The sequence below is a fragment of the Tupaia chinensis genome, unplaced genomic scaffold, assembly GCF_000334495.1.
Source record: "Tupaia chinensis unplaced genomic scaffold, TupChi_1.0 Scaffold000688_1, whole genome shotgun sequence".
In the NCBI taxonomy this organism is placed as follows: Eukaryota; Metazoa; Chordata; class Mammalia; order Scandentia; family Tupaiidae; genus Tupaia; species Tupaia belangeri.
Genome location: NW_006160211.1, coordinates 730248 through 746613, shown reverse-complemented (window position 1 = coordinate 746613; position 16366 = coordinate 730248). Strand labels below are relative to the sequence as shown.

At 40.2% G+C, this 16366-nt stretch overlaps 1 protein-coding gene across 4 annotated transcripts in view; it reads left to right on the top strand.

Moving 5' to 3' along the window:
• The window catches only part of POLE2 (DNA polymerase epsilon 2, accessory subunit), a 47470-nt gene that overhangs the window by 27968 nt on the left and 3136 nt on the right, over positions 1–16366 (top strand). For 2 of the 4 annotated variants that reach the window (XM_006160496.3, XM_027776635.1), the window contains exons 8-18: positions 169–225; positions 1459–1507; positions 2679–2751; positions 4942–5114; positions 5957–6046; positions 6218–6272; positions 7232–7291; positions 7388–7465; positions 11215–11323; positions 12654–12830; positions 15509–15576. In XM_006160496.3, the coding sequence (XP_006160558.1) occupies positions 169–225; positions 1459–1507; positions 2679–2751; positions 4942–5114; positions 5957–6046; positions 6218–6272; positions 7232–7291; positions 7388–7465; positions 11215–11323; positions 12654–12830; positions 15509–15576 (989 nt within the window). The remainder of the gene's footprint in view (positions 1–168; positions 226–1458; positions 1508–2678; positions 2752–4941; positions 5115–5956; positions 6047–6217; positions 6273–7231; positions 7292–7387; positions 7466–11214; positions 11324–12653; positions 12831–15508; positions 15577–16366) is intronic. The other 2 variants (XM_006160497.3, XM_014592443.2) reach the window with 2 other exon arrangements.

The window sequence follows — 16366 nt, the reverse complement described above, 5'->3', positions numbered from 1 at the left end:
AAAAATTATAAAAAAAAAAAAAAAAAAAAAAAAAAGAAATTACTGAGTTTTTAAAATCTACTATTCTCTCTACTATATTCTATTGTCTAACTTTGTTGGTATTATAATTATTTTATGATAGGACTCATTTTTACATAAATGTAAATGTGTTCATTTCATTTTTTTTAGGGAAAATTTTTTCTGGAAGATCCCACTGGAACAGTACAACTGGATCTTAGTAAAGCTATATCCTTCACTTTAGTTTTTAAATATATCATTTGGTGGGGGGGGCAGCCAGGCAGTGTGGTTGTTAAGGTAGCTGGATCCCACATGACTGACTCCATGGTTTGAGTTCTGGACCCAGTAGCTTGAAAAATGCTGGACACATGTGTGTGTATTCAAAATCCTGAGAGGAGAGTGGAGGAGAAGAGATTGCAGCATGGCCATCATTCTTAGGGGGTATTTCTCACTTTCTCTTCCTCTCTCCTCTCGGTCTCTCTATGGCAAGCACATGTGCCCTATAGAGGGGGGAAAAAAGGAAGAAAAAAGTCATTCTAGAATGTACTTATTTGGGGACCAGCCAGGGGCATGGAGGTTAAGGTGCTGGATCCCACAAGGCCAACTGCGCAGTTTGAGTCACAGACCTGGCGGTTTGAAAATCATGCTGGGCACATGTGCATGCATGCTCAAAATCCCAAGAAGAAAGTGTAAGAGAAGGGATTATGTTATGGCCATCCTCCCAGGGGGTGCTTTCTCACTTTCCCTCTCTGTCTCTCTCTCTGGTGAGTGTATGTGTTCTATAGCAAAACCTTTAAAAAAAAAAAAGTACTTATTTGGGTGCCTAGTGTAACTTCCATATCGTGGTGGCATAAGAATATAGAGACATCATTCTAAACAGAGGCAAAACAACTTTAATTTTCTTTTATTTGGAGAGCCAAACAAATCACTGAGGAAGTTTATAACTGGCTAAGAATGATCTACACTGTCAATATTACCAGGTTACATCTTCAAATTAAACATGGGGGCATGTAAGGGGCCAGTAGGTGGCACAGAGGTTAAGGTGGTTTAATCCCACGTGATCAACTTTATAGTTTGAACCGTGCACCTGGTGGCTTGTTAAATCACACCTTGTGTTTGTGCATTCCCAAGGTCTTAAGAGGAGAATGGAGGAGAAGGGACTGTGACTTGGCCATCCCAACCCCCTAGGGCAGGGAGTTATTTCTCACTTTCTTTCCCTGTGTCTCTCTCTGGTGAGCACATGTGGCCTATAGCAAAAGTAAAAGTAAAAAAAGAGGGGAGGGTATTTAAACTTAACATTTTTTTAAGGTATGGTTTAACCTATGGTCTATTATAGTCACAATTTCAAATTTGAAGTTTTTGCATTTGTTTTTTAGAAGTCCTGTTGGGTTCAAAATATATGTTGACTTTATTACTATATCAGACATAGAAATAGAATGGTTTTCCTCAATTGTTGCCCACCAGTTCCACAGTGGTTTGTACACAGAGGCATGCTTTGTCTTAGCCGAAGGTAAGTCAGTGTACTTTCTTCCTATCCTCGTCCTCGTTTATAGTGAAACCATTTTTATATTAACATGATGTAAATCAGGAAAACATTGATTATGAGAGCATTTTTTTTTTTTTTTTGGAGAGATTTTCACTGTAGGGCGCGTGCGCTCGCCAGACAGACAGAGAGAGACATAGAGACAGAAAGCGAGAAATCACCCCCCAGGGGGGATGGTCACACCGCAATCCCTTCTCCTCCATTCTCCTCTTGGGATCTTGGGCACGCACGCACACGCGCCCGGCGTGAGTTTTAAGCCACCGGGTCTGGTACACGAACCGCGGTCGACTACGTGGGAGTCCAGCGACATAGCCATTACGCTAACTGCTGGTTCCCGAGAGCATATTTTTGACAACATAAAATAACTCTTAGGTTTCTGGGACCAGCTCCATAGCCTGGTGACTAAGGCAGCCAGATCCCACATGGCTGAAGCCCTGCAGTTTGAATCCTGGACCCAGCACTTGAGAAGCATACCAGACATAATTACATATGCACCAATAATCTTGAAAGGAGGGAGAGAGAAGAGAATGGCTTGTGTCATGGCCATTCCTTAGGGAGGGTGCTCCTGCTCTTACAAAAATGAAAAACAAACGAAAGGACTCAGATGGCTGACAGGATACAGAAACCTTTTTGGAGGGATGAAGTGGTTCTGAAATGAGATGTTTCACGTCAATATCTTTGGATTTCCACCCACTGAGATTATGACTGCACACTTTGAATATAGAAACAACCACTCAATTGCACACTTTTAAAGTTAATTGTATAGTATGTGAATTGTAGCTCAATAAAAGTTGAAAAAAAATCCTTTCGATTTTATATAGGGTCCTAACAATGAAACATTTCTGAATCTGTGTATCTAACTTCTCTGTACTCCTCCTGTGCCATGAAGTTAAAAAGTGAAAAGTTTTAAACCTTTGAATCTACTTCTACATAATGACTTTTTATTTACAGAATTTGGACTATCTCTGAAACTACTGTTATGTAGCGCACTGGGACTGTCAGCTTCTGGAGTTAGTTCACAGGGCATGAGACTGTTTGAGAGAGCATGATTGATTTGTCGAGACAGTTTTGTCCTTTCCAACAAGGAGAGTTGGACACATGCAAACATTATTACTTAACATTACTTATTCTTTTGCAGGTTGGTTTGAAGATCAAGTGTTTCATGTCAATGCCTTTGGATTTCCGCCCACTGAGCCCTCCAGTACGACAAGGTATCAACATGTTTGATTTAATTCCAGTGGTGGTGAATGTAAAATAGTATAGCATATCTCAGTTATTATGAAGTCTCATGTTTGGTGTCATAGTAGAGCAGTGGAAAATGAGAGAAGACTAGGTTTATATCGTTTATAACATAAAAACTAGCAGATTGGCTCTGTGTTAGTTTCAATACCATCTTTGGGTTTTAATTGGGAAAGATGTTCAATCTACCTGTTTTACCTATCTTTAGGACTGATAAATTCAAGTGGCAGCGAGAGAAACACTGAGAAAAAATATAATCCCTTATTAATATTAAAGTCTTCTACATTTTATTAATGAGTAGAAGTTCTAAGAGGGAGATTAGAGCTCCCTAATGTAAGTTACCAAAGTGTCATAATATTAGAGCTATTTCAAAAGGGTCTTCTCGGGACCTGCAGTTGGTGTAATGGCTATGTCACATAGCTGGACTCCCATGTAGTCAACAGTGGTTTGAGTCCCGGACCCTCTGGCCTAAATTCATGCCAGGCGCGTGTGCGTGCGTGCCCAAGATCCTGAGAGGAGAATGGAGGAGAAGGGATTGCGGCATGACCATCCCCCCCGGGGGTGATTTCTCGCTTTCTGTCTCTCTGCCTCTCTCTGTGTTTCTGGTGAGTGCACGCCCCCTAGAGCAAAAACCTCTCAAAAAAAAAAAAAAAACAAACAAAAAAGTTTTCTCTGAGAGGAGTCCTGTTCTTATCACTCCAGATATTAGGGTAGAGGTTGAATAATGTAAAAGTTGGATCTGGTAACCTGTGCGTTTAATGTAGTGTATAGACCTTTTCATTCTCTCCCATGTTGAGGTGTTAAAAAACATTTTGGATATTTCCAGTTTATAAAAATTAAAAGACTTCTCATGAAAGTTTAAATTTCTGAGTTCTCTTGAACAATCAGATTTAGCAATAGTGCCTGAATTCTCACCTGTCGCTGCTTTATTACAGCGATTGTTCCCCTTGGGAGGGCATGTCTGCGCGCCCTAGTCAGCCTCAGCTGGCTGCTGATGATAGCTGCTGTTACCTTCCCGCAGCTTGTAAGCCTAGGCTTGCTATTTCTAGGGGGAACTCAGTTCCTTCTAACCTAGAGATTCTATTATTTTATTTATTTACTTATTTACTTACTTAACTTATTTATTTATTGCTATAGGGTGAGTGTACTTGCTGGAGAGAGAGAGATGGAGAGACAGAGACAGGGAGTGAGATATCACCCCCCAGGGAGGATGGCCTTGCCGCAGTCCCTTTCGCATGCGTATACATGGACCTGGTGTGAGTTTTAAGCCACCGAGTCCAGAACTCGAACCTCGGTTGACTATGTGGGAGTCCAGCGATATAACCATTAACACCATCTGCTGGTCCCAGATAGTGATGATTTTAAAAAAACAGTAAGGGGACCAGCAGGTGGCATTGTGGTTAAGGCACTGAACTCCTACATGGTCGACTGCGATTTGAGTCCCAGACCCAGCGGCTTGAAAGTCACATAGGGCATCTGTGCATGGGAGAATGGAGGAGAAAAGATTATGGCAAGGCCATCCCCCTGGGGGTGATTTCTTGCTTTTTGTCTCTCTGACAAGCGCCTGCACCCTATAGCAAAAATTTCAAAAAAAAAAAAAAAGAAAAAAAGAACAGTAAGGATTAATCTTTTAGTCCTTAAAAATCTCCATATAAATTCAGGGTGCAAAGGAAACATTTTCTGGCTGAGAGTCACTGGCAGGACAGCCTTCGCGGAGTACTAGAGGGAGAGGCACTGATCCTGCCAAGGACAACGCTAGGCCTCATCAAGCCAGCTTGTGTTTAAGTGAGTGCTTTGGGGGCTTCTGTAGTTTTTTTAATGATACATAGGTTTCCTCTGGAATATCTAGACAGGAAAATTGCTATTGTCTTGGTGTTTTCATTTCATACAAGCTTCAGCCTTTCTACTTTGGAATGAGAGGTATAACCAGGGTGGCTGGCCCTGAGTAATAATCATTTGTTTCACTGTGGCCATGTTTCAAATCTTGCCTCAGCTAAGGGACTGATAACTTCTTTGCTTTTTAAGTGCTACAAATAGTACATTTCTGTGGCACTGTTAACACTAGAAAATAACTTCATCAGACAAAAGAAGCTAAATTTATAAAATTATTGGAAACTATGTTCCAGATAGATGATATTACCTTATGTTATATAATTACATAGGGCATACTATGGAAATATCAATTTTTTTGGAGGGCCTTCTAATACATCTGTGAAGACTTCTGTAAAACTAAAACAACTTGAAGATGAGAATAAAGATGCCATGTTTGTGTTTATATCTGACGTTTGGTTGGACCAGGTAGAAGTATTAGAAAAACTTCACACGATGTTTTCTGGTAGGTGTTCTTTATATTATTTTTATTATTGTTGTTTTTTGAACTCCTAATGAGGGTTTATGTCTTCAAATGAAATTCTTTTAATAAATGTATCTTTTTGAGTATCTTTTTTTTTTAAAAAAAAAGTATTGAATTAGCAATGAGATATTTTAAATAAGATTTTATTTTAAAGACTTTACATTTTTACATTTGAAAATAACTACATGTATATGTGTGTGTGTGCGTGTGTATTCATAATAAGAATTAGTCCTAAGTGCAGTTTAAGAGTGGGTAAGAGCTTGGGTTTGGGCATCTAACAGAAACGTGTTTAAGTGCCAATGTGATATCCTGGGCAGGTTAATTCACCTTTTTAAGTTTTAGCTTGTAGGAATATTCTGAGGACTAATTAAGCCAATGTAGGGTGTCCTGTCACATAATAGTGCTCAACAGGGTACTACTATTGTTATTATTTTAATAAAACTAAGTTATTCAGATGTTATCATTAAAAAATACAATCTGGGGGCCAGCAGTTGGCGTAGGATTAAGGTGTTGGACTCTCACTTGGCTGATCACAGTTTGAGTCCCTGACCTGGTGGCTTGAAACTCATGCCAGGCGTGTGCACGTGAGAGTCCAAAAGCCAAAGAGGTGAAGGAGAAAGGATTGCCGTGTGCCACCCCCAGGGGTGATTTCTCACTCCCTCTCTCTGTATCTGTCTGTCTCTCTTTCTCTCTCTGGTGAGCCCCTATGGCAAAAAAAAGAAAAAAAACTTGGAAAAAAAATACATTTTCATTATTAAATATTCATGGTTAAGGGATTTGACTTGATCTCTGAAGTGGAAGAGTGATGTTCATTTTTTCTTTAGGTTACTCACCAGCACCTCCAACCTGCTTTATTCTGTGTGGTAATTTTTCATCTGCACCATATGGAAAAAATCAAGTTCAAGCTTTGAAAGGTATTGATATACTTAATAAGAAATGGTTCTATAGGTTATATAAACTGAATCAATAAGAAATTACCTGTAATATTTTAATTCCACTCAAAAGATTTACGGTTGTATTTAAATATAATTTAATTTTTAATGTGTATTACATGCATGTTAAATGGATCTTTTTAAAAATTTTAGATTCCCTGAAAAATTTGGCAGACATAATATGTGAATACCCAAATATTCACCAAAGGTAATAATGTCTACTGCATATTTTTTAGTCACATAGTTTTGTTAGAACAAAATGGAACAAAATTAATTAATCTAATGAAAGTTGAGAAAATTAAAAGAGTTAAGAGATGTAAATCATAGAGATTTATAGTGAAAAGTATTAAAAGGGAGAATGATCATTGCAACTGCATTTCAATTTTTTTGAAATGGTTGTTAAATTTTATTTATTCATTCATTTATTTTTAATTTGACAGAGAGAGACACAGAGAGAGAGAGAGAGAGAAAGAGGGGAAGTGAGAAAACAAGCCACCAGGTCCTGCACTCAAACTGTGGTTAGCTATGTGGGAGTGTCCTGCACCTTAACCACCTGCTGGTCCCCTGCATTTCAAATTTTTTAGTGACATTAGTCTAAGGGTCTAGAGCTTCACTCTTCAATATGACAGTCACTGACCGCATGTGTGTCTTTAAAAGTTCAAGTTAAATGAAATCTAAAACTCAGTCCATTAGCCACACTAGCCACAGTATAAGCCCTCGGTAATTAGGGTCAGCTCTTTGTGCAGCATTCTGGGAGAGGAACCTGGTCTCACATGGCCACAGCATGAAAGTCCTGGTGACTACACTCTAGATGCATGTCACATGTGCCCGAGATCCTTATGAGACAGAAAGTGGAGGAAAAAGGATATGGTATGACCAGGTCCCACAGAGGGGATCTTTCTCTCCTTTTCTGTGCGTGTGTATGTATGTGTGTGTGTGTGTGTGTGTGTGTGTGTGTGTGCATGGGATTAAAAAAAGAGAAAAATGAAAAGAATTGGATACCCAATCAGGTAGTGTTGGTCTGGAGACTTTGGGTAGCTCATTTATCAAGATGTATAAAATTTAAAAAATTGTTTAAATTTATATTCAGTTAAAGGCGATGACTTATTTTTAAACTACTGGATATGCTGTGGTAACATTTTTTAACACTGAATTATGTTGCTACAGTAGTCGTTTTGTATTTGTACCCGGTCCAGAAGATCCCGGATTTGGTTGTATCTTACCAAGGTAAGTTTAATTCAAGTTTTTGCAACAGTAAAGAAAACTTTGTGAAACTTACAAATATATATCATATCAAAAAAATTGTTTTGTTTTTTTTTTTAGGCCACCATTTGCCGAAAGCATAACTAGTGAATTCAGACAAAGAGTTCCATTCTCAGTTTTTACTACTAATCCTTGCAGGTAAATATTAGTATTTCGTATTAGACTTTCTTTGCTTTCATTGAAAAAGTAACTCAGGGCCAGCAGATGGTGTGGTAGTTAGAGCTCTGGATTCCTGTTTGGCAGACCACAATTAGAGTCCCAGATCTGATGGCTTGAAAATCATGCTAGGCATGTAGACATGAGTGTCCAAAATCCCGAAAGGAGAATGGAGAAGAAGGGATTGTGGTGTGGCCATCCTCCTGGGAGGTGGTTTCTCACTTTTCCTTACTCTCTCTCTGGTAAGCACACACAACCTGTGGCAAAAACCTAAACGAAATTTTTTTAATTAAAAACAAAATGAACTCAACTTTAAAATTTATCTCTGAATTTTGACTATTAAAAAAATTTCTTGAGGGACCAGCAGTTGGTGTAACGACTATATTGCTGGACTCCCATGTAGCTGACCGCGGCTCGAGTCCTGGATCCAGTGGCTTAAACTCATGCTGGGCGCGTGTGCGTGCATGCCCAAGATCCTGAGAGGAGAATGGAGGAGAAGGGATTGTGGTGCGGCCATCCCCCACTGGGGGGTGATTTCTTGCTTTCTGTTTCTCTCTGTGTTTCTGGCGAGTGCACACTCCCTATAGCAAAAACCTCTCAAAAAAAATTTTTTTTCTTGGAGCCAGCAGGTGGCATGGTGATTAAAGTGCTGGACTCCCACACAACTGACCATGGTTCTAGTCCTGGACTTGGTGGCTTGAAAATCAAAGCAGGCACATGTATGTGCATGCCCAAAATCCTAGGAGGATAACAGAGGAGAAGAAATTGCAATGTGGCTATCCTCCTCGGAGGGTGATTTCTTACTTTCGAGTCTAGCCCCTTAGCTTAGTGGTTAAGAGAGTTGATCCAACATGACCAACTGTGGTTTGGGTCCTGGACCCTGCAGCATGAAAAACACATTGGGTGCATGTGCATGTGTGCCTAAAGTCCTGATAGGCTGGAGAAATAGAGAACGGACTGCCACATGACTCTGCTCCACTGGAGGGTGCTTTCTCCTTCTCCCTCTCTGTGTGGTGAATGCATATGCCCTCTGGCAATTAAATAAATATTAATAAAGTAAATGTTTTAAAAGACCATTTCTTTGTATTTTAGGTTTCTTAAAACTTTGAAAAAATTTTAACTCTACTTAAATAATTCACTAATAATGGATTTAGAAGCTTGATTAGTGGATAATTTTTGTTTGTTTTTGAAGAAGTTTTTGCTATAGGGCACGTGTGCTTGCCAGAAAAACAGAGAGAGACAGAGAGACAGACAGTGAGAAATCACCCCCAAGGGGGATGGCCACGCCGCAATCCCTTCTCCATTCTCCTCTTGGGATCTTGGACACGCACACACATGCGCCCAGTGTGAGTTTAAGCCACGGGGTCCGGGACGTGAACTGCGGTCGACTACATGGGAGTCCAGTGACATAGCCATTACGCTAACTGCTGGCCCCAATTAGTGGAAAGTTTTTAAATAGATAGTCTCGTTACACATTCTTTTTAGGACAGTTACAATGCAAGAATGAAATGATTACATTTTCCCCTAAAAGCACCGTTTTTATTTGTATAGTCCTAACCACTTTAGCAATAGAAGGACTGGAAGAGATTCCCTTTACAATTCAGGGGCGTCTATATGTTGGTTTACCATTACCGAACACACAGGCAGGTGGCATCATGGATTTGGTAAACTAATGAGAATGTTTAGTCTCTCTCTGCTAGAGCAACAAGGTGAGCACCAGTCTGCTTCTGTAAGAATCCTAAATTTAGGATGTTCAACTATAAGTACTCCAACTTCTATTTCTGAAGGTTTGAAATCAATTGATAGAACAGTAGACAGGCATGTAATTACAGTTTCAATGGTCTGTTCAAATGTCCCATCAAATTTCTTCACTTTTTTTAAGGAAGGTGGTTGACTCAGCTTGTTTAACTCCTGTGGCAGTTGCTTTAAACTTACAGTAGTAACCTGCAGGATCACACTTGTACACCGGAGGGTCTTGTTCTTCATTTACACCGATTAATATCATACAACAACAAGAGGCCTCGTTTCAGCATTTTGTGTGTAGCCCTGAGAAATATCAGTGATTCTTTTACATAGCATGTCCACAGGAATCTCATGGTCATTATTTCCAGTTAGCTGCCTCATAGCATGCCCTCTGTACGTGGGATCAGCTGTCAGCTGTCATTCCCGTCATCACACAGCCAAGGTTCAGTTATTGTGAATAAGTGAGTCACTGTGCTGCAATCCAGTAATTTATCAGGAACTTCCGTGTGACAGTTACTGCAGTCCTTCCTTCTGACAGCTACTGATGTCAGGCCACCCTGGTTAATAGCCTTGAAAACATATTCTACTTGGTAGAGCCGACCCTCAGGTGAAAAAATGGTAACGTGGTGGTGAGAAGCAGCGCTGGCATCACAGAACATGTTGGTGCATCCAGTACCTCGAGTACAAGCTCAGTCCCGTAGCTCTAGCACCAGGCGTACAAACCCTTCCCGGAAGTTGCAACCAGTGGTTGTGTATTTGCTGTTTGTGCCACTGACTGTAGTCATAGGCTCTCACTGGAATACCCTCAGAGTCAGTCTTAGGCTCACCTCTCTTTTCTGCCTATCTGGAGTTCCTTACATATGCAGTTTTTCAGGAATCTTGTTGACTTCCAAATATATCCAAAATCTGGCCACACTCTGCTGTCTTCTCTGGCCTGATCGACCGTAAGAGCCTCCCAGTTAATCTCTAGTTTCTGCCCCTCTCGTTTAGTAACACTTGTTGGAGTGATTCTTTCAAACATAACGCATATCATATCCTCCTTTCCAATCCTGGAAGATGGGGGCCCTTATGTTATTTGTAAGGTAACAGTTCATATCCTTCCATGGTAACAAGGCCCTGCAAGATCTGGCCCTGGGTTATTTCTCTGACTGCCCTTCCTCCCCATTGCTCCCTCCACACCAGCCCCTCCTCTGTTCCCCAGGCATGCCAGGGATGCTCCAATCTTAGGGCCTGTGCTACACCTGTTCGCTCTGCTTGTGGTGTTCTTCCTCTGCATATCTCAGCGTAACGAGCCCTGCCTGTTCTGATCATCCTGTTTAATATTCCCAACTTTCTCTACATATGATCCCTCTTCGCCTGTCTTTCTTTTTTCCATATACTTAGCTTCCAAAACACTAGGGAATTATTGTATTTGTTATTTATTTTCTGTCTCTAAGCTCTCATCCCCTTTGGAATGTGAACACCATGGGGGCCAAATTCTTTTTTATTCTGTTTGCTTTCCCTTAGAAAAGCGCTGAATATATATTAAGAGCTCCATAAATAACTGTTAAATGAATGGATGAGTAGATAGACTCTGGTTGAATTTTTGCTGTGGTAGACAGTGATAAGTGGGCATGGCTTTGTTTTTCATCTTATTTTTAGGTTTTTGCCATAAGATATGTGCTCTTGCAGGAGAGAGACAGAGAGAAAAAATGATAAATCACCCCCCCCACCACCACCACCACCACCACCAGGGCAGGGTGGTGGGGATGGCCATGCTGCAATCCCTTCTCCTCTATTCTCCTCTCTGGATTTTGGGCACTCATGCACACATACCTGATGTGAATTTTAAGCTGCTGGGTCCAGGACTTGAACTGTGGTTGGCCATGTGGGAATCCAGTGCCTTAACCACACCACCTGCTCACCCTGGCTTTGTATTATAAGACACCTTACCTTTAAACTTCATGTTTCTTTCTGAGAAGTCACATTCAACTACTTTATCATTTCAGAATTCAGTATTGTACACAAGAAATTATTGTCTTTCGTGAAGATTTAGTGAATAAAATGTGCAGAAACTGTGTCCGTTTTCCTAGTAGCAATTTGGATATTCCTAATCATGTAAGTTAAGAATGTTATTACGCTATGTTGCATTCTGTAATATTTTGTCAAGCTACTTAATAATTTGCCCTTGAATTATGATATTTATGGTTCAAAATAATTTGACCATACTTTTGTTAGAAAGTCAGTGTTTCACAACTTTATTACTGAAATAGTCCCTGATGGGCAGAAGAAAGCCCAGAATGAGCAGGAAATTTCTTTGAAGATCCCTGCCTTTATTTTAATTTATTTATTCATTTTTAGTTTTTGCTGTATAGCACGTGTGGTTGCCAGAGGCAGACAGAGAGGTGGGAAGGTGAAAAACCAGCCCTCCAGGGGGAATGGCTACAATTGCAATCTCTTCATTCTCCTCTCAGGATTTTGGGCACACAAGTGCATGTGCCTGGTGTGATTTTCAAGCCACTGGGTCTGGGAGTCTAATTGCAGTTGGCCATGTGGAATTCAGCTGCCTTAACCTCTACACTCTTTGCTGGGCCATGTGCTGCCTTTAAAACTCATGTTAAATTATATTACAAAACATACATTTATTTTAATAAAATGTTCATATTTATGTTTATTACATATTGCATATGATATAGGATGTGAAGTTTTCTTTTCTTTTTTTTTTTTTTTTTTTTGAGAGGTTTTCGCTATAGGGCGCATGCGTTCGCCAGACAGACAGAGAGAGACAGAGAGACAGAAAGCGAGAAATCACCCCCAGGGGGATGGTCACACCGCAATCCCTTCTCCTCCATCCTCCTCTCGGGATCTTGGGCACGCACGCACACGCGCCCGGTGTGAGTTTTAAGCCACCAGGTCCAGGATGCAAACCGCGGTCGAGTACATGGGAATCCAGCGACATAGCCATTACGCTAACTGCTGGTTCCCAGGATGTGAAGTTTTCTGACACAGTGGTCAATCTCTGGTACCCCAAACCTCTTTATGTATTTTATAATATTTACATACAAATAATTAAAATTTCAAATAATATTTAAAGTTTATATGGGCTAAATATAAATTTTTTGTTTTATTTAATCTGTGAAATTATTTTTAGATGATCAGAATTAGTGAGTTTATCATACAACTCTTAAATACAACTGACCCAATATGACTATTTTGGGGACTCACTTTTATGGTTTATGGAATTAAATGTAAACTCTTACATTTTCTCTCCCTAAAATACAGAAAAATTAATTTCATTTTTTTGTGTTTCCCAGAGCTCTATGATTCAAAGTTTTCTGGATTGTTTCCTAAATTTTCTAGGTCCTTTAATAATTAACATTTAATTTGGAACTGTTAACTGTTTTAAGTTTTATAAATAAACTGAAGTTTGCTGTGTGATCTTTTGTAGTTTATAAAGACCATCTTATCACAAGGACATCTGACTCCTCTTCCTCTCTATGTCTGTCCCGTGTATTGGGCATATGACTTTGCTCTCAGAGTGTATCCTGTGCCTGATCTCCTTGTCATTGCGGACAAATACGATCCTTTCACTGTGACCAACACCGAATGCCTGTGCATAAACCCCGTAAGAATTAAGTTAATGCTGTATAGTTGTTATCTGTCAAAATTAGAGTGTATTTCATTTTTTAAGAATTATTTTATTTAACTTTATTTAGTTATTTATTTATTTATTTAAATCTGGCCAGAGAGTAACAGGGGAGAAAGCAAGTTGCCAGGTCCAGGACTTGAACTGCAGTTGGCCATGTGGGAGTCCAGCACCCCTAACCACCATGCCACCTGCGGCCCCTAGAGTGTATGTCTTTAAATTTAAAATATATATTTAATAAAATTATCACTGGGGTAAAAGTATACTATTAATGGAATACTGAATTAAGCTGGTATACACAGAAATTTCTTCTTTTTTTAAGTTTTTTGGAGAGATTTTCACTGTAGGGCGCGTGCGCTCGCCAGACAGACAGAGAGAGACATAGAGACAGAAAGCGAGAAATCACCCCCCAGGGGGGATGGTCACGCCACAATCCCTTCTCCTCCATTCTCCTCGGGATCTTGGGCATGCATGCACACGTGCCCGGCGTGAGTTTTAAGCCACCGGGTCTAGGACGTGAACCACGGTCGACTATGTGGGAGTCCAGTGACATAGCCATTACACTAACTGCTGGTTCCCAGGATGATTTTGATTTTTATAAATTTCCAATCTCCAAAATCCATACCTCATGAAATTGGAAATTCTCATCGGGACATATTTTATTATTACACTTTTATTCAGAACCTTCCATTTGCTTTAAAATTTCTGTAGAAGCATGATTGACTGTTTGAACTTGGGTAATAAATACTGCATAAACAGTGTTGTTTATGGCACACAAACTGTAATACTGGTGATCTTTTTAAAGTTTACTTATTTCATCCAAGAGTGAGACAGAGAGAGGGAAACAATGAGAGACGCTCCCCAACAAGGTCCCGACACTGAGCTCCACCCCAGCCTCAGCTAGCTGTAGGTCATGGGTGAAGATACCTGTCAGGCTCAGGGAAGTGTCCAGATGTGAACCCAGAACCTTCCCACGTGGTCACTCCCACAGAGCATCACATGCTACAGCTGTGCCACCGTCAGCCCCTGCTAGTAATTGTTAATCTGCATGCTTCCTTGATTCTTGTGAATTTTAGACTTCAATACTTTGAAACAAATCCGGGTCCTTCCTAGAAACATTATGCCTTATTATCAGTTACTACTTGCACTGAACACATTTATTTTGTCCAGCTTCCTTTAAAAGGGCTTCTCAACTTTGGCACTATTGACTTTGGACCAAATAAGCTGTGGGGAGCTCTCCAGTGCATTGCTGGATGTTCACCATCATCCCTGACCTTTATCCACCAAATGCCACTAGCACTTTTTAGTTATGACAATCAAAAGTTCTCTAGACATTTGCCAAATGTCCCTTGAGGGATAAAATCATCTGTGGTTTGAGAACCACTTCTCTAAGGATGAACACGATTAACTGATCTAATTGCTTGAAATTTGTGGCTTGATTTTTTTTTTCAAAGAATTATTTTAACTTACTTATTTTTAATTTGACCAGAGAGGGACAGAGTGAGAGAGAGAAGAAAAGTGAGAAAGCAAACCGTCAGGTCCAGGACAGGAACCACAATCAGCCATGTGGGAGTCCAGCACCATTAACCACCACGCCACCTGCCAGCCCCGATGGCTTGATTTTTATATAATCTTTATTCACATTTAGATAGTCTTTCATAATGAGTCTGTTTCTTTAACTCTTTAGGCATTCTCATGTTTCTATATGAATACACCTTATTTTGAATTTTTTAACTTTTCATCCTGTAAACAACCATATCCTGCATCTCTATTTATACATATATCTTATCTATACCTTTTGGGTTGGCTCAAAACTTGGTTTTGACATCATTTGATTCCTTCTTGATACTTACATTAATGAATGCCTGCTATGGGACAGGCACCAGGTCAGGTGCTGGAGACACAAAGAAGCCATAGCCCCTGCTCAGTGACTTTAGAGATGTGTGACAGACAGTTGTATCTATGACTGCTGCTCAGTTGCTTTGGGGGTACGTCAGAGGGGCATTAACCCACATTTTTATTGGAGGGGCAGAAAAGACTTTGCAAACAAGCTATGTGTACGTGTGTTACATGCGTATTTAGCATCACATGTACTTACACTTAGTAGGGCCACTCGTAAACCCTTCTAATATACCTGTCAGTATAAGCCTGTCTGGCTGACTTGAAAGACTTTTGCTTTAAGTAGAGATATTTTCTCTAGTATCCACAGTTGCTCTCTCTGTTTTTATGAGGAGCGGGAGGAAGCGAATCAAGGGGAACCAAGAAAGCAAAACATTTAGTGGACACAAAAATGGAAAATTATCTGTTGATGATAATGTGTATGGTTATGTCTTTGGACTAATATGCAGTGTGTTCATGCTGGGAAGATTCATTTTGTATGCTGGGAGATATACAGTGATTAAATGCAAGGGAAAAAAAGAAGCAGATGTTTGAATATTTTGTTAAATTATTTGGATTTGGAAGTCTGAAAAACACATTACTTACAAAATTTTTAAAATGTGGGGATATTTTATAGTAATACCTCTCTGTAAAGATCAAGCAATGGTCCATCTTTACAGACACACAACTTTATATTGTAAGTCATAATTAAGGAATTAGAAATAGAGATTATTTAATAGAAGTTGAGTATTTACTTACAAGTATTTTTCTCCCTTAAGGGCTCTTTTCCAAGAAGTGGATTTTCATTCAAAGTTTTTTATCCTTCCAACAAGATAGTAGAAGATAGGTAAGTGTGCCACAGAAACAGCCAGGACTTTATCTTGGTGTTATATATACTGCTAAAATCACATGTTCTGTAAGTGTGTTGAGATTTTTTGAATTGCCTGCAGCAGCCCGTGGGAAATGTCCTAGGCCGAGCTTATCATGATCATGCTGTGCCATGCAGAATTGAATGTACTTGGGGGTGCATCTGTGTTAGAATAAGAACTGTTTTCTGAAGAAATCCTCAGATGAGCTGAGGTCATGGGCTAGGTATCTTATAGGCTGATGGTACTTATTCCTGATGATGCTCTTATACTTTATAGAGGTCAGCCCCCTCCACACACACACTGCTTCTCAAGGTCTAGGAAATCTGCATTAGGTTGGCATTAAGTAGTAGTGGGGACCACTCTGTGAGTGTGGTGTTGGTCAGGGGATGGGGGTTGCAGGAAGGTCTTACGGAAGAGAGAAAAAGCACCTCATGGGTAGTGGTTTTTCGCAGGGTGATTTAATGATCACCTGCATCAGAATCCTCTGGGGTCCCTGTTAAAAATGTTAAAGTTGAGGGAACCAGCAGTTAGCGTAATGGCTATGTCTCTGGACTCCCACGTAGTCGACAGTGGTTCGTGTCCTGGACCCGGTGGCTTAAAACTCATGCCGGGCGCGTGTGTATGTGTGCCCAAGATCCCGAGAGGAGAATGGAGGAGAAGGGATTGCGGCGTGGCCATCCCCCCTGGGGGGTGATTTCTCGCTTTCTGTCTCTCTGTCTCTGTCTGTCTGGTGAGCGCATGCGCCCTATAGCAAAAACCTCAAAAAAA